This window comes from Diadema antillarum, unplaced genomic scaffold, assembly GCF_040938485.1.
Source record: "Diadema antillarum isolate AM-2024a unplaced genomic scaffold, OU_Dant_1.0 seq00000790_RagTag, whole genome shotgun sequence".
Classification (NCBI taxonomy): Eukaryota; Metazoa; Echinodermata; class Echinoidea; order Diadematoida; family Diadematidae; genus Diadema; species Diadema antillarum.
The window spans coordinates 55,001-73,804 of record NW_027271677.1 but is presented as its reverse complement, the minus strand read 5'-3'; the positions used below and the strand labels follow the sequence as shown (position 1 = coordinate 73,804).

At 38.1% G+C, this 18,804-nt stretch overlaps 1 protein-coding gene across 1 annotated transcript in view; it reads left to right on the top strand.

The window, feature by feature from the left end:
* Positions 1-6,239: 6,239 nt before the first annotated feature.
* Positions 6,240-18,804, top strand: part of LOC139739213 (uncharacterized) — a 65,471-nt gene continuing 52,906 nt past the window's right edge. Inside the window, exon 1 of the mRNA XM_071649825.1 lies at positions 6,240-6,342. Within this exon, the coding sequence (XP_071505926.1) occupies positions 6,240-6,342 (103 nt within the window). The remainder of the gene's footprint in view (positions 6,343-18,804) is intronic.

Genomic DNA, 18,804 nt, shown 5'->3' with positions numbered 1-18,804 from the left:
ATAAGATATGATACAATGATTGAAAGATGAATTCCTGGCCATCTTTACGCCTTTAAAGGGATAGTATAGTTTTGGTTGAGACCTAACTTCAGGTTTCTAACATTTTTTTGGTGAGATAGTGAGAAACCTCTTATGAAATATTAAAGAGCATGTAATTCCATGAGGAATTTAACATTTATTTGATGAAAATTGGTTTTAAAATGGCTGAGATATCCAAATCCGAGCGATCCTAATAAAGTGTGGGACCCACCTTTCATTACGATCGCTTTGTTTCACTTTGTTTTTGGATGTTTCAGCCATTCCAAACCCGATTTTCATCAAGCACACTTTGAATTCCTCTTAAAATGGCATGCTCTGTACTAGTTCGTAAGTGTTTTCTTGGTATCTCGCAAAAAAAAAGTTAAAAGCCCAATTCTCATCTCCACCAATATTGTACCATCCCTTTAAGAGAGAGAGAGAGTGAGAGTGAAAATAGAAATAAATCGCCCAATCTTGGTATAATACCACTCAAGGGGGCAGCTGATGTGTTTGTCTTTCACATCTTACGCCGTTGCGATGCTGCACATTGGGGAATTGTGACACTCATTACTCTTTTGCGCACGGAAATTGACCGCCAACGCATACAACAAACTTCTTTTTGCATGATATACTCTCTTGCCGATTTTTGTCTTCATCAAACCCACGTGCTTTGTTATATTCCCCTCTGACGTATTATTGTGGAATATTGCTACAATCATCAGTCAATTCCGAAGTCATCACTCTTACGAGTTTCTTTTGTTGTTGTTGTTTTTTGTTCATTTTCTTTTAGTGAATAAAGACAATTGGAATAAAACTGAATCATCAAACGCAATTGATAACTCAATTACAGCTCTCAATTCAATTACGTCGGCTGTCTTGAATGTCACGTCTATCATTATAAAAGCGCTGCAAATTTAACATATATACATTTTTGATTAAGTTTTATCTGATGTTGTTCCCTTGCAGTATTTCCTCACTGCAAAGTCCCATCCTCATACATTATACATCATAGCATATATTGGCTAGTGTGATGTTGAACTGACACCAGAGATCAATTTTCAGGCAAAAATGAGGAGAGCTCATAGTCGAAGCCCTCATGGCTGCAGATTTATTCATGTTTTTTATCGTGATTAAACAAAAAAGAAGAGTGAAGAGTGAACTTCCCTTGTCGTCCTGTCTCCACAAAGGCTCCAAAATTCTCCCTCTCTGCACCCAAACATTCATATTCTCCTCCTCACACTATTCGGGTTCTCGGAGGACTCAAATCCTGATTACACGTTGCCAAACTCACATGTCAGCATTATACCCGCGTGGAGCGCGTCACCAATGTACCAATCGTCACCCCGCGCTGCAGCCGCGAGCACGTGGTCAGCGTACCAACGCCATATTCCCCCCCCCCCCCCCCCCCCCCCCCCCCCCGCTGGCTAAATCCTTCTATAGACTCAATACCAATAATGCACTGAGAGCCTCTTGTTGAAATTATTGATTCCGAGGTGATAGGAATAACACTATTTTCTGAGGGTTGCAGCCCCGAAGAAAATAGTGCTATTCCTGTCACCGAGGAGTCCATCATTTCAGTAGAGGCTCGAAATAGTGAATGATATATTTGTTTTATATAATCATCGTCACACAAATCTTTAAAATATATATATGTATATGTATATATATATATAGTTGAAAGAAATTGAACTGAGGTGAAGTGAAGTGAATGTATATATATATATATATATATATATAATATATATATATAATGTATATATATAATATATATATAATATATATATATATATATATATATATATATTTCAACTGAAATAAACGCCACTCTAGTTTGATTGTTTGCTTTACATACTGCCGCAAAGACGGTTAAAATACCGCGGGCAGTGAACGTATGGTCATGAGATCGACACCGATAGCACTTGAAACACTCTATCAATGAATATACCATGAATATTAAAGATATAGTGCACTATACCATAAATATGACTTCACAGTATATGGCACACTGTCAACATAGCACTGTTACGTTTGGTCACATGACGCTTTGTAGACCAATCATGAGATAGCTTCAATGGATTGTGTGTTACATATGCAATACGTGTTTACATTGGACTCGAGTTCCGGTCTTCCCTTCAATTAAGTGACTTTGTACTTGCCGCTTCGTGTAATTGACGTAATCTAAAGCGCTCTGTTATGTTCTTCGAATACCACAGTTACCAAGACCCTTTAATAACAAAGGACATGGTTGCAGCATACAATGGACACAGCACTGTCTGTAAAAAATGTGTCGGTGAGAATGCGATTTCCTTTGAAACGAAACGGACTTCGGGTTTTTATGAAAAGCTAACTAGAACAAACACGAAAGATGCAAGGTTGAATATTTTCCTAACATCCTATGATTGGAACCACACTGTAAGTGTCTTGCCACTGGTGAATTTTACCAAAAACATTGAATGTTAGTCCAAGGTACAACGAACTTAGGGACTAGACTGATTTCCCAGAGAGGTATTTCATTATGTTAACATGTATTCAAATCATATACATGTATAACATACTGCTGTACTGATGCATTCAAACATAGGGATTGTTTTTTCCCCCTCTGGGAGTTTAGTAAACTTATATGCTTTTTTTCCTTTCACCTGCTCCTTTATTGGAGAATAGATATCACGCGTAGATTCTTGTTCTTTCTATGAACGGTAATCCCAAGGCAAACTTTCTGGTTGTGAGGCAACAACCTTGTTTGATTTTTAAAAAGAAAAGATAAAGCTCTGCATGAAATTTGATCTCGCAAGTAAATAAAACCAAAGAGTTTTCACAACTCCTCCGTGAGACCAGTCTATCTAGGGCTACAATGTGGCCTCAACCACTGAGTATGCACAACAATATCTCACGAACGTTCTGGGACGGAAAAGCAGCAGCGATGAACAGGCACTGTTTTATTCTTGTTCCATATTCCACATTTCATATTCAAGTTTTACATTCCATTTGATTGCAAAAAAAAATGTTTAAGACAACAGTCATTTTTAGATAAAATTACACAAATGTATAAGGACATTATGATGATGTGTAATATGGGGAACCAAATAAAAGCAAAGCTTGTAGGATGTAGGTTCCAAATTTATAATTTATAAGCGCTTAGTACAGTGTGCTAATTGCGAAAGATGACGAAACATGCAATTAGTTACAATATGTCGAGATTATGATAAGATCTACGGGATGTACAAAATAGATTGTAATGTTTATGATAAAACTCAAGGTATCAATGCTAAATAAAGTAGCAATTTTGATTAAACAAATGTAGTCACCCGAGCGAGGCATCATTGCGAATAAGCAGAGATATTTCAAGTGATCATGTGGCGAATAACTAAAGGTAGGATTTTTTTTAATGGCTTTTAGAGCGAATGTGCCTCTGTCACTAGAACAACTATAACCGAAAACAATAATCAGATAATTATGTCCACTTCGTTTGATTACGGAGAAGCATGATGTTATTGCAACCGCAAGAAGTAAAAAAAAAAAAGCACACACACACACAAACACAAACACAAAACAAAGACAAAAAAAACGATTGTGACATAAACCCCATTGTACTACTTGAGATAAAATGGAGCATAGGTCACGTAAAAAAGGAACTAAAGCAAACTCAATGAGAGAAGAGAATTTATGGAACATAGAGAGGGGTTTAGATGTGGAATGGAGGAATATATTCATATGAGAGAAAACGAGTCCTAAGAATCAAGTTGTTTCACGTCACAAAACGTTATGCATTCAGACAGATGTGAATGAAATTGGGAGCGATAGCAACTCAAAAATGCCGAATGCTACAGATGCACAACGCAACGGTGTGTCCGTGTATATGGTTTTTGACAGACCACCTTAACTATCAAAAAACCAAGAAGGCAGCGAGACAAAAAGTACACAAGACTCTGAAACCACTCGAAGGCGTGCGCCAAGCTCAATGAGATAGTTAACAATCTCTTCGGCCGAACTTTCAATGCGCGGAATCCCCGTCGCCGGTTTCGCGGATTTCGCCCTTTGACCTTTTAACTTTTCCCGCGATCATATCGACATGGATATTGTTTTCAACATCAATCCGTATATTCCTCTTTATCACGAGCCCTATCTGAACTGCAGCGAAAGCCAATATCATTACATCTGTTCGGCCAATATTGCGGAGGGAATAATGCAGTTTATGGATCGATAAAAAAATGAAAGCAAAAAAACACACACGGACAAAACTAAATAACCTGTCATGACCACGACAGTTAAATGCAACTCAATTAAAATGGACACGATTTTCAAGTGGCCAACGGACAAAATTTTTCGCAGACCTGGGGACTCCTTGACTTTGGGACCGGGAAGACTGCGGGGATCATGAGGTCCGTTGTGATGATGGGGACTGCACTTTTTTTCGACGTATAAAGTTGATTTGGGTGATTAAACTTAGCAGTATGCTCTTTGTATTGTAATGGGAAAACGAGGGAATGAAAATGTTGTTTCCTCCTGAATACGTTGTTTGTCTTCCCTTTGCATTCACCTTCTGGCTTTGTTTTTCCGTTCTTTCAAAGATTTATGTTTCCGGATTGTACCCATAGCATAGAAGGGATGTAGTGGTATATTCTCATGGAGAACCCTGTTATATTTGCAAAATATTTCACAATCTCGTGAGGTGGCGCTTGATCTTTGACAGATATCTTACAGCTGGTATTGAATCGGATGAGCACTTGCCTTATGCAAAAACAAAATGTCAGTTAAAATGTATGAGCATGTGTTGAACCGGATGACCACTTGCCTTATACAAAAACGATGTCAGTTAAAATGTATGAGCATGAGGTTAGACAATACTTACAATGAATATTTATGATCTTTGAAATTAGATAAGAGATTATGAGAGAACTTAGTGACAAGTGTAAAGAAAAAAAGGTTGTATTTGATAAATATCTTTTAAAAAGTTTCCGGGGAGCACCTCAGCGTAACCGCAACGGTCACGTGACCGAAACGTCACTTGACGAAATACATTTGAAGTGTGCACAGAGTGATGTGAACAAAGCAGATGTCACTCTTCCCTGAAATTCATATTCAAACAACAACAAAAAACACTGTCTTGGAGGCAGGTTCAAGGTACGTGGCGCATTCTCGGCTTGTCATAATGTCATAAGTAAGCAGAACAACACTTCCACGTACTCAGTAGCCTTCGAGCGTTAAAATTCGTTAAACTGTCGGTCGTTTTTCCCAACTGTGGATGTATTGTGCCCTGTCTTATTGTGATGATTGCGTTATTGTTATTATTTTTTGCCCCCGCGTCTTTTTATCGATAGTTTTAATTTCAGCGCACTCAGTCAAAATAATTGGCGACCCCTCATCAGCAAAAGACTTTCCCTCGAAGATTTCTGCTTTTTATCTGCCGCGCCAAGCTTCCCCCCGCAAGAAACCAGAGACCTATTTCAGTCGACCGAAGCCTCGTTAGCGATAACACCCAAGCGATAATTGGGATGCGTCCCCGTAGTTACGGCGAACCTCCTTGACTTCTGGTCGATCGTTATTCCCCTTGCGAGGAAAGATGAATTTGTGTCTTTTATGTGTGTTTTTGTGTGTTTTTAAGATTGTTAAAAAAGATTTTAAGGAGAAATTGGAAACAAGCAGTAGCAATTAAAATGTTAAAAGATGAAGCAAAGCAGAAACTTACTGAGAGACGATCTCAAATTCAAACAATATGGTACTATCACTACAATTGCCTAGTTTCTTTAATGAAGTGATAGTTTGACGTCCACTAATCTCTCTTTCTCAGAAAATGTGTAATCATTGTAAAGTAAGTTGCCCGTTACTTGCTAATAGGGTCCTGCATGAATAGCTTTTCTTTCGTATAGAGTCATACAATCAAAGGTGTTTCGGGTTTTGCAAATGCGTAAGAATAGAAGAGTATAATAAGATATCATGATTCAATAAGCTTCTGCAAGCCTGATTTATATGTTTGCAGTGTATTAGTAAATTAATTGGCCGTTATGTGTCTTGAAGCTCAGTGCACTTGTTATCGTTTTACTCGGCAGATGTGGGTACTCCAACTGACTAGAGCATACAGGTGCATGTCAGTTTCAGTAGTTCAAGAGAGCGTCAACGACACCAGACGCTCAGCGACGATTTTCTTCGAGCAGCACGCATTATTGGTGGAGATCGAACCTCTCACGGAAGAGACCAAGTAAACGCAAGGAATCGAGGCCATCATGAGGGTCGTCCTGTGGATGGCGCTTCTATCTACCGGATTGGCATCATCATCATCATCGTCGGCCTCGACCACGAACGTGAAGGATGACTGCAGGAAGTCAGGTAATGATCGGATGCCCGTTTTACACCTTTTTGGAGAGTGGGGATTTTTTTTTCTTCTTCTTTTTCTTTCTTAAGGGATTACAACTAAGAAAAGAAAATGCGGTTCTATTTATCAATGATAAACTCTTCGCCGTTAGTCTTCATCCCTTGTAATACCGCTCATTCAGTTAAACTACACAAAGGAGTCTAGTAAATACACTTGTGCCTTTTAGCTTGTCGTAAGCAAATAAAGCGAGCAGACGATGTAGCTTCCCAACTATTATCATCATCATATTATCATTATTATTCTTTCTTGTTATTATCAATATTATAATTATCATTATAATTATCATTATTATTGTTATTTTTATTATCATTATCATTATCAATATTATAATTACTATTATCGTTATTATTATTATTATTATCATCATCATCATCATCATCATCAACGTCATCATTATGTTTTGTATCATCACCATAATCATAAAAAAATGGAGCAGATAATAAATGACAGGAAGACCAAAGGTTGGATGAGTCATAAACTCGTCACTTTTGGACTGCTTGGAGAGCAATGCTCGTCAGCTGTAAACACTCCATGGTCTTTGGTCACGTGATTATGTTATCGTCTGCACACACGCTGCGAAATTTCCCCTGCGCTCATCTATATGCAAAGTTTAATGCATATGCTTATGAATGTATATGTATGCATATACATATATATACAGTGTATATATGCATGTATTTTATATGCTTTGCAAAGTCGAATGTATATGCTTATGATCATAATCCCTGATTTATTCTGTGTTATGTTTTGTTGGGGGAAAAAAAGGAATGAAAATAAATGAATTTAATTGAATATCGCGGTAGAGATGCAAATGTATACATTTCGGATTTGATTTGATTTGATTTGATTTGATTTGATTTGATTTGATTTGATTTGATTTGATTTGATTTGATTTGATTTGATTTGATTTGATTTGATTCGATTTGATTTGATTAATTCACAAAATAAATTCTACACAAATACGCACATAATTTGCACGTGAAATATGTCGTGCACATTTTATGGATCGTCAAATGCTATGAAAAGCTTGACTGGGATGTCCAGTGATTATAAATTACACATAATTATGTACAGAAACATTATTTAGAAAAATGTATTATGCAAGTTTAATGGATTCATGGATAGGGATATGAGAGAAGGAGAGAGAAGGGAAGAAAGATTGAGAGAAAAAAATCAGAAGAGGGGTACTCTACATCATGGTGGTTAAAGGTATGCAAAATTGATAATTCTGGTAACATGGAAAGAATAGTTACTATAATGTCTACGTGATGTATTCCACGTATACAGATTTGTCGGGGTCTGAATCGTACATGCGAATCAGTATGTATGATTATACAGCATTCTTTGTGGAGAGAATTGACTTCACTTTGCGTGTGTGTGTGTGTGTGTGTGTGTGTGTGTGTGTGTGTGTGTGTGTGTGTGTGTGTGTGTGTGTGTGTGTGTGTTGTGCGTGTGTGTTGTGTGCGTTGGTAAGCATGTGTGTCGGTCGGCGTCATGTATATCTGTTTTAATGAAATATGACCTGTGTGTTCATGTGTGCATGCGCATTTCCAAAACACGTATTATATTCCGTTATGAAAGAATGATGTAAATTGAGTGCATACTTATGCTCAGCGATTTGCATGACTAGTGTGTGAATTTTGAAAGGTTATAAGATTATGTTTATTTTTGTACCTTTTGATGGTTTGAATGAAACTCCAGCGAAACTGAAGGAATAGAAAAGTGTTCTCTCCGATAAAGAAGAGTTTACTTCGAGTATGGGAGCGGGAGGGGGGAGAGATCACATTTTCTTAGCCACCTCCAGGTGGGTGAATCTGGTCAGAAGGGGTTTATGCATCCGACAGTGTTCAGTTATATGTTTATCTTTTTTTTTTTAACAACAACTTCTTGAAGCGTGGTTGTTCTTTAACCATCACATTTAAGAAAACAGTTTAACAACATGCGGAGGGAAATCGAGCTTCTTGATAAATTAGATTGCTCTATTTAATCGTCTATCTGCTTTAGAGTTATGTAGGCCAGCTTTTTCAGTAATTCGACGTTATTCAAACTACTGTGTTTTGGTTTAAAAATGATTATTACCAATTTCTTCTTTCCTCCTCCTCACCTCCCTCCTGCCCGCATTTAGCAGAAATCGACTGCAGCCGAAATTGGTGATTCGGTTTAGTCTCAAACAAATCACACGCAGTAATTTTTCATATTGCCTTATAAATTCGGCATTAACTAGGCCAATTTTCGCATTTTCAGCTCTAATTTCTTTGACACGACATCATGTTGCTCCTGCGACAATTGCTCCGGTTGTATTTTCTCCAAGGACTTGGGTAAGGGTTAGGATTCTTATAAGGTTTTAGCTTGATGTGAGGATTTAGGATAAGGGTTATTTTTGTGGGTGTAAGGTTTTATGTTGGCTTACCGTGCAGATATTTAATGGGAGCAATAAATTGTCGCAGGAGCAAGTGCCATGGAACCCTAATTTCCACTATCTGGAATATGAAGTAAAAGTTGCGCTGTTGATGTTGTTTGCGCCTGATTAGTATGTCTATCTGAATCTAAATCGTGTTTTTACCGAATGTTTACAAGGAATACGGGCCGATGGATGGTTTATTTTGCTGCTCATGAAATCAGCATTTATTAATGATCAGAGACAATCGGTCATGCAATTTGACAGCAACGACGCAAAGAGCTTTCCCACAACTGGAAAAGCGATTACAATTCCGGTATTTTTGTCCAAGATGCTATCAAGTTTCCACAAAGAGATTTTACGCGGGCAGCAGCATGAACGCCGGCAGCGCCGTAAGCATCTTCTGTCAGTTAGGATAAATTGTGTTTTGTCCATAGGGTTATACATACGTATGGCGCGTGAACACGGCAAAAACTATCATGAAACGCTTGTTCGTCGACTCCGAAAGAAGAGCTCCACAAAATTTTGATACAACTCCAAGGTAATCTTTCTTGCTTGATCAGCGGATTTTTATTTATGACAGAAGAGGCAATTTACTGAAGATTATGAAAGAAAGAAGAAATTACGAGGTTTCTCCCGGGATTTCACCGTACTACTTTCTCAACAAAAAAAAAATAGATATCAAATGATCTAATTAGTATGGCATCTCACAAAGAATTTGACTGCCCATCAAAGATTTAAGATTTTTTTTCTGAGAGATTGGCTTTCCATGTTAGTTATTTACCAAAGTTCCCTCCCGTCCATTCCTATAGTCGGTCTACTGAACACACGCGCGCAGACATTTATGATATAAAAATCAAACCGCTAGATATATACAGGCAGGAAGAAAATACAGTCACGATATGCATTGTTATTTCAATAATGCCGAACTCCTCAAGAAAAAAATCAACTCGAGTGACATGTTGTTTGCTGTATGTTCGTGTGTATGTATGTCTTTTTGTGATTGTGTGTGTGTGCGTGTTGTGTGGTGTGTGTGGAAGTGGATGTATGTGCGTTTCGGTGTGTGCATACATAGAAAGATGAACATTCTAAAAAACGAATTTGTACTATCGAGGACGTCATCGTAGATGATCTGTCTCTGAGAAAGTTAACTTTGATGACATCGCCTCCTCGATGTCGCCTTGAGCATGAAAATGAATCAAAATATGTCTGTTATAACCGGTCAATGACCTACCAACAATGAACGATGAATGAAATGTGTCTGTCATAACCGTCAATAAGCAACCAAGCAATGAGTGACAGGACACACACACACACGCACACAAACACACACACAAACACACACACACACACATACACACAAATAGAATAGTGAAGGAACTAGGAAGAGCATAATGCAGGAGCCATCGGAATTACGTGACTGGTACGCCCATTCTATCGAGGTGCCCTTTGAACCAATACTAGTTGACTGATTAATATTCTCATGGCATTAGATGACTATTGAATGGTATCAGTCCATCTTTTTTTGGTTTTGTTCTGCCTATTCATTTTATTTGCGTATAATGTAGTAGCATATGTTTTTTTTTTTCATTTTATTTGTCTATGTAATCTGTAACTGTCATTAAGTACTCAGAATGTAACTCTGAATCTGCAGTTGTATATTCTTATGTATTCAACTCTACAAAGGGGATCCCTTTGTCTCAAACCTTTGGCTTTTTTTTTTTGTGAACTCCCCGACCCATTTTACACAGTATATATTTTTATTTCTATGCTTATCAATAACGTGAATTGAATTGAATTGAATTGAATTGAAAAAAAAAATGAATTATTTTCCTGATGGTTCCACAAATTTACTCAAATCGTTCCTTGTTTCTGTTGTCTTCGTGTAATCGCATACTCCACACGCAAAATCATATCCTTCTCTGTGGTTCATTAACCTCACATGAATCCATAAATCACTCAAAATGGATTTCATGTCCACCAGTACGTGTGGAAAATAAAATCTCGCATGGACAAGAATGTCTGACCTTCTTAATTGATCACAACCACTGGCGATTTTAGTAATTGGCATTGTTCGGGCGTGCGCGAATCGGGTCACTAAAATAATTGACATTGGGTCCCGTTGTTTAGATAACTTTTCGTCGAGAGGAAATTAATGTTTGCGACAAACTAAAGGCAACTCGTTGTTATCCCAACGATGTTCGAACTCCTTGAGTATAAAGTTTCTTGAACCGTCTCTTGTGAGTAAACTTCGGTAGTAATGACGTGTGAAAACATGTGGCTATTTGTTGTCGTTGTTTTCATCGAAGGTCTTAGTTTTTGCATTTGATTCCAAATACGTCTTGACGTCTTGTGAAAAAGGAAAGCACCTCAAACAGTCAAATTAGAAGTTTTCATCCACTTATAAGTCTTCAGACACTTTTAGTTGGATAATTCATACTGTTTACAGAGGGTGGCAGTAAGAGTCCGCTTGGTGGAACACTGTTGTCTGCACAAGATCTTAATGATGGGCAAAATAAAGATCCTGGGCAGCCTCTTCATACTTATTTTGTGGATATAACCTCTTCAGTGTTGCCACTGCTCTACCAGCTATAGTAACCGTAGCAATGCCATTAACGTATACTCAATTATAGGGGTGAATGTGACGAGATAGACACCCACGAATCGTTATACTGCCCACTAGTTACACAGCCTACGAGATATACACCTCACGAGTTAAGCAATTATCAATTTCAGTTTCAATTCAATTACTTTATTTACACACAACAAAAGGTAATACATAATACAAAGTATACATTTGACAATCATATTGCTTTAGCAATTTGTAAGAAACATAAGATATAAAGTAGGAATCGGGACATATTATACAGCCCACGCGCAACACACCAAGTAAACAAGGCCCGCAAGCTCGTCATCAAGCTATATCGGCCCACGAGCGATGAGGTAAACGACCTAGACACTACGGGCAACTGATAATGTTTAGATCGTGGGCTCTATGACTCGTGGATATAATGACGCAATGACCTTTTACTCAATATCTAGCTCGTGGGCCGTATGACTCGTGGGTGTCTTGCTCGCGGGATGACCCCAATTATACACTTGAGTCGAGAGGGACACCGTCACCGTCCGGTAAATCTTCTTGTCCAGTGATGTATGTACTTGGCGGGATTCGACTTTTGGACCCAAGTTTGAAAGGCAAGAGTCTTGATACAGTGTCCTCACAATATAATAGAATAGGGCACAGGTGCGACAAGAAAATAGACATCCTAACCACGCTACCAAACAAACATACATACGTAGGCACTTACGAATAAACATGTTTACATGCATACATTATGCATAATTACATACACTTACACACATACACACATACATACATACATACGTAGGCTCCCTATAAATCTTTAACTGCCATCTGAAAAAGAGGCGAAAGTGGTTTGTTCAGCAAATTTCGTCCTAGAAAAGCGTCATGGGTTTCCGAGAACGTGACGCATGTACAGTAGATGTCAACATAATATAATTATCACCACTATGATACGAATCTCAAAATTTGAAAGAAAATACAAAGATTTCTTCTTTTCTCATGTATTTCTTTTTCATAGTTCATTGTTTTTCTTTCTTTTTTTCTTGCTTGCTTGCTTGTATTCCTGCAAAATCCTGACATTACGTTTCATTTACGTATGATATACCATGATAAGCTCATAAACCATTCGATACACACAGACACCATTGTTATTGTAAACATGCGTGCAAAATATGTATAATTCATCAACCTGCACATGGCGAATACAGGCTTTCTCATCACTGAATAATCTCTCTTACTTCAGCTCTGTATTTCTTTTCTGTAAATCCATCTTTCTCCCCAATCTCTCTTTCTCTCCAATCTCTCTTTCTCTCTGAATATAACATATTGCTTTTCTTTGCATGCTATACGTACGCTTCGATATCTTTTTTACGTTTGAGACTCCTCCTCAGGCATGTCAGGTATTAGAGGAGACCTCCGGATGATTTTCAGATTTTTCCATTTGAACAACTATAAATTAGTTATACTGAGGACAGAGTTTCAGAATTTATGGCAATTGGGATGAAGAATAAGAATATTCTCAAAATTTAGAACAAATTGCACTGAACAAGGATGATGACATGGCAGAGTCACCATAGGAATGCACGAGATAGTCTGGGTGCCAAAGGCCGAACCTTGTTTTACCGTCCACCCAATGTTTTTTAATGGTTTTACCCTATTTCGGGGGTGCTGAATCCGAATCTGGGTGATGCAACTCTTGCATCCTTGAGGATTTTGAGATATTCAAGATGGCCGCCAAAATGGCCGCCCAAACCGGAAATTCCCATGTATTTCCTTCTAAATGGTGAGAAATTGAAAACAATTGATCGTTTTACCCTATTTCGAGGGTGCTGAATCCAAATCTGGATGGTGCAATTCTTGCATCCTTGAGGATTTTGAGATATTCAAGATGGCCGCCAAAATGGCCGCCAAAACAGGAAATTCCTATGTATTTCTTTCTAAATGATGAGTAATTGAAAGCAATTGATTATTCTACCCTATTTCAAGGGTGCTGAATCCGAATCTGGCTGATGAGACTCTTGCATCCTTGAGAATTTTAAGATATTCAAGATGGCCACCAAAATGGCCGCCCAAACCGGAAATTCCTATGTATTTCCTTCTTGATGGTGAGTAATTGAAAACAATTGAAAGTTCTAAGCTATTTCGACGGTGCTAAATCCGAATCTGGATAATGCAACTCTTGCATCGTTAAGGGCTCTGAGATATACAAGATGGCCGCCAAAATGGCCGCCAAAACCGGAAATTCCCATGTATTTCCTTCTAAATGGTGTAAAATTGAAAACAATTGATGGTTTCACCCTATTTTGAGTTTGCTGAATTTGAAGCTGCAGGATACAGCTCTTGCATCCTTAATGGTTCTGAGATGATAAAGATGGCCGCCAAAATGGCCGTCAAAAACGGAAATTCCCATGTAGGCCCCCTATTTCCTTCTAAATGGTGTAAAATTGAAAACAATTGGTGGTTTTACCTTACTTTGAGTGTGCTGAATCCGAACCTGGTTGATGCAACTCTTGTGTTTTGGGGGAATTTGAGAATTCCAAGATGACCGCCAAAATAACTGTCGATAGTGAAATTTTTGAGACCCTATTCAGCACCCTCAACATTTTGTTGTCGCAATTTTTGCATTCTTTAGGTTTTAGAGATGTCCAAGATGACAGTCAAAATCATTGACAGAAATTGAAATTCCAATGTTAATATTTTTTTCTAAATGGTAAAAATTTGAAAATGAATTGATGGTCTTACCCCATTTCTAGGGTGCTGAAGGTTTTGAGATATTTACAAATGTCCTGTATAAACGGAAATTCCTTAGTATTTTCTTATAAACTGTGAAATATTGTGCTGTAACGTGAAGCGAGGGATTAAACCAAAGGTGAAAAGCAAAAAATCCGTATTCTTGAATTCAACTCGGTTGAGCAAAATTTGTCAAATCATCCAACAATTAAAGGACAAGTTCACCTTCATAGACATGTGGGTTGAGTGAATGCAGCAATATTAGTAGAACACATCAGTGAGAGTTTGAGCAAAATCGGACAATCCGTTGAAAAGTTATGAATTTTTGAAGTTTCTGCTCAGTCACGGCTGGATGAAAAGACTACTATAGCTTGTGATGTCACATGAGTACAACGATATAAAGAAAGAATAAAGAAAATTCAACATATTTCCATTTTTCTCGCATAACAAAAGAGCACTCGACTTCTCTCTTTCAGAAGGCAGGGGGGAATAATATTACCCTTAACATATACGTCAGTAGCAAGTCGAAATGTGTACTTTATTCAAAAAGTAAAGTTTTGTGAAATTCTCTTTTTATTTTCCTTATATAGTTGTACGCATGTGACATCATACACTGTAGTAGTCTTCTCTTCCAGCAGTGACTGCGCAGATACTTAAAATATTCGTAACTTTTGAACGGATTGTCCAATTTTCCTCAAACTTTCACTGATGTGTTCTACTAATATTGCTGCATTCTCTTAATCCTTATGTATATGAAGGTGGACTTGTCCTTTAAGTGCATCCAAAATAACTGTCACAGTGGTATTGTAATATACTGAGATATTCCGATATGTCTCAAACGGAACTTTAACACGTAATGTAAAAAAACAAAAATGATATTGACATCATACTGAAACGTACAAACACAAAGTTACGACTAAGAATTTCTTTATGCACAATTGCTATAAAGTAATGCTTGTGGTAGCCAATAAGGGCTCCACAGACTGATGTGAAGCTAATCCTTTTTGGCTATAAGAGTAATATTTAATAATAGCCTGCTGGTATTTGGTGTTGAAATTTGTCTTGTATTCTTATGAGTCTCGCCGCGTACTCTTATGAAACTTGTGGCATATTCTGATTACGTCACTAGAAATGGTTGCATCCATGACCACTATAATAGGGTAATTTCAAAAGCACTCTGCGTGATTACTGGACTATCAACTATTACCTTACATGTTGTCGTTCCATGTGATTTTCAATCCCCTCGCGTGCATAATAATTATGATATCGTCGCTTGGGCGACAAGACCTTGTATCTGAAATTTTGGTGAAAATGACTTTTTTGAAGAAACAGTCAAATAATCAGTTAATGATGTCCTGTCCAAACCTTGGCTATCTTACCCCAAAAATGAAGCTACCATGGCATGTCAAAGGAAAGGTTCTCTCATTGTTATAGTGCTTTGGCTGCCATGTTTGTTTGTGTTTTGTGTTTGTTTTTGTTTTTCTCTACTGAACATGTGACATTTTGTAGATATGAGGTTTGTCGCCCTATATATATAATTATATGATATTACATAATATTGAAAAAAAGATTGAAGCATAACTATAAAAATGTCCAACTCGTGTCTTCAACAATATCATCAAGACCACCAACATAAACCAATTAACCAATGTGAGTGTCCATGGATGAAACGATTAAAACTGTTCATGGATTAAGACAGGTAATGTTGGGAATCTCAGTAAACTTCTTTACATCACTATCACAATATGATCGAGATGGGCATGTCTTGTCCACTGATTGTTAGTGTTCAAAACATATCCATGATATGTAGATGAAACAGTGTAATCTTGCAAATATTCAACCGCATCTGTAGTCTTGCAGGATTCATTGCTGGCACAGTTGTATCGCTCCAAGACATCCGGTAGAGCTGGTTTCACTGTACAGCAAGTTCAAACTGGGATGAGAACTACAATATGCGTTCGTTTATCAGCAGAGTATAGTTGGGTTTAGATTTTGCCATTGACAAAAACCTGAAATCTTTCAGAAAAAAAGGGGGGTAAAGCCGTCAATTGTTATCAATTTCTCACCATTCTGGCGAAAATTTTGGCGGCTATCAGGAATATCTCCAAACTCTCAATGATGCAAGGGTTGCATCGTCCAGATTCGCATTCAGCACAGTGATCGAAATAGGGTAGAATCATCAATAAAATTGTTCTCAATTATTAACCATGAAGATTGAAATACGTGGAAATTTCCGGTTTTGGCGGCCATTTTAAAATCGAAATATGATAGAACCATCAATTGTTCTCAAATTTGAACCATTAAGAATGAAATACGTGGGAATTTCCGGTTTTGGCGGCCATTCTGGAGGCCATCTTGAATATCTCAAAATCCTCAAGGATGCAATAGTTGCATCGCCCAGATTCGGATTCAGCACCCTCCAAACAGGGTAGAAACCACCAAATGTTTGTAATTTCTTACCATTTAGAAGGAAATACATCGGAATTTCTGGTTTTAATTGGCGGCCATTTCGGCGGCCATTTTGACGGCCATCTTTAATATCTCAAAATCCTCAAGGATGCAAGAGTTGCACCATCCAGATTTGGATTCAGCACTCTCGAAATAGGGTAGAAACCATCAAATGGTTGTAATTTCTCACCATTTAGAAGGAAATTCATGGGAATTTCCGGTTTGGGCGGCCATTTTGGCGGCCATCTTGAATATCTCAAAACCCTCAAGGATGCAAGAGTTGCATCATCTAGAATCCGATTCAGCACCCTTGAAATAGGGTAAAACCATTAATTGTTTTAAATTTCTCAACATTTAGAAGGATATACATGGGAATTTCCGGTTTGGGCGGCCATTTTGGCGGCCATCTTGAATATCTCAAAACCCTCAAGGATGCAAGAGTTGCATCATCCAGATTCGGATTCAGCACCCCCGAAATAGGGTAAAACCATCAAAAAACATTGGGTGGACGGTAAAACAAGGTTAGGCCCAAAAAGTGGCTTTGGCACCCAGACTAAGATGGGGCTAAGGAAGCAGAACAAAAGATGAAGGCATGCATACATTACACACAGGTGAACTCGCAAGCAATACAAGCGGTATTGATGTAATAGAATTACACTGCTACATTTCTAAAATATGTGAACCTCCTATGTCATCATCCTTGTTCAGTGTAATTTGTTTAAGGTTTTTCAAAGTATTGTTTCTGTACTCAAGAATCACAATAAATTTTACGAATCTATACAAGGAGTTGTCAATTTATGTACTGCATGATGTGAAATTATGAAAATCGTGTGGAATGCCCCTTTAAGGCACGACTGCATGACAATGATCTTCACTTCAGCTGTTATCTATTCCTCTCCTGACCCCCCCCCCTTTTATCCCCCTCTCTATCTCTCTCTCTCTCTCTTCCTCTCCATTTTCCTCTCTGTTTTGCCATTGTGACGTATTGTTGGAGAGTAGCCTAATATCTGCGTCTCATGCTATTTTCTGTTTAATCATGGGGAGAGGGGAGGTCACTCTGCGTATGTCATGTGTGTGTTAGGGTGTGCGTTTGTGTGTGTGTGTGTGAACCAACTGAACACAGTGACACTCTATCTATGCATCCATGGACTTCTACTCTGTGTGAATTAGATGTATGATGATGATAAATATGTTTTAATTTTGATTTTAAATGAACTCTTGATAAATATTCCGGGAAAAATATAGACTTACTTTAAAACGTTTAAGATTTCAAATTACATTCATATTAGATTATATATATATATATATATATATATATATATATATATATATATATATATGTACATATATATATACGGGAGACAACACATACATGAGAACAATAGAAATAGCTTTATTCTGATCGTTCACTCCTGTCCCCCCCCCCCCCGCTTTTTCCCCCATTTTTCGCTCGTCCTGTCGTCTGTAAGGGATCTCACCCACCTGTCCACGCCCTCACCTCTTTTCACCCTTTCGGCGGCGCTTCATTTTCGGCCCCATCCGGATTCGTTCTGTCAGCGGACTGAGGAATCCTCTACCACCGCGCGTTACAATCTATCGGAATGGTCCTGATCTTCCCGTGGCTCATGCTTGTAAAAATATCAAACTGACAGTGCGAGGGATGCGCGTCTGTTGCCACGGAGAATTGACACGGACATATGGGATAAAACGAACGACGGCATATAGCCAGAGCTTGAGGGGATAGGTGCAATACAAGCGATAGGCCTAGTAGAACGAGAACCATAAAAAAGAGGAGACCCCCCGCCCCCCGAAAAAAAGAAAAAAAAAAAGGAAAGCTCTTCCACTTTCAATGTTAGTCCAAGTTGCATATACAGCGCTCATCCGCGCTCTTCGTATTTTATTCACGCATACACATGTTTGCACATGCACTTATACGCAACACACATGCACAACGCAATGCAATGGAAATATTGTAACTCGGAAGCAACACACTTATTACACCCACTCACATACACAAAAGTATGCATCTTTATATTTCACGTATATTCTATTTCATTTATCTCTATGGAGTAGTGTAGGGGGCATATACCATTCTGTCAAGATTTTAATTGTTTCCTTTTCCGTCAACGCCTATATTTCTGTGCCATATTATCAATATTTTTTTTTGTCGCGAAACTGTACTCCCGCTGTCAAACACGCTTTAAACAAAGCAGAACAAAACAGAAATGACACTGCAGTCAAGCAAAGAATCCGAAT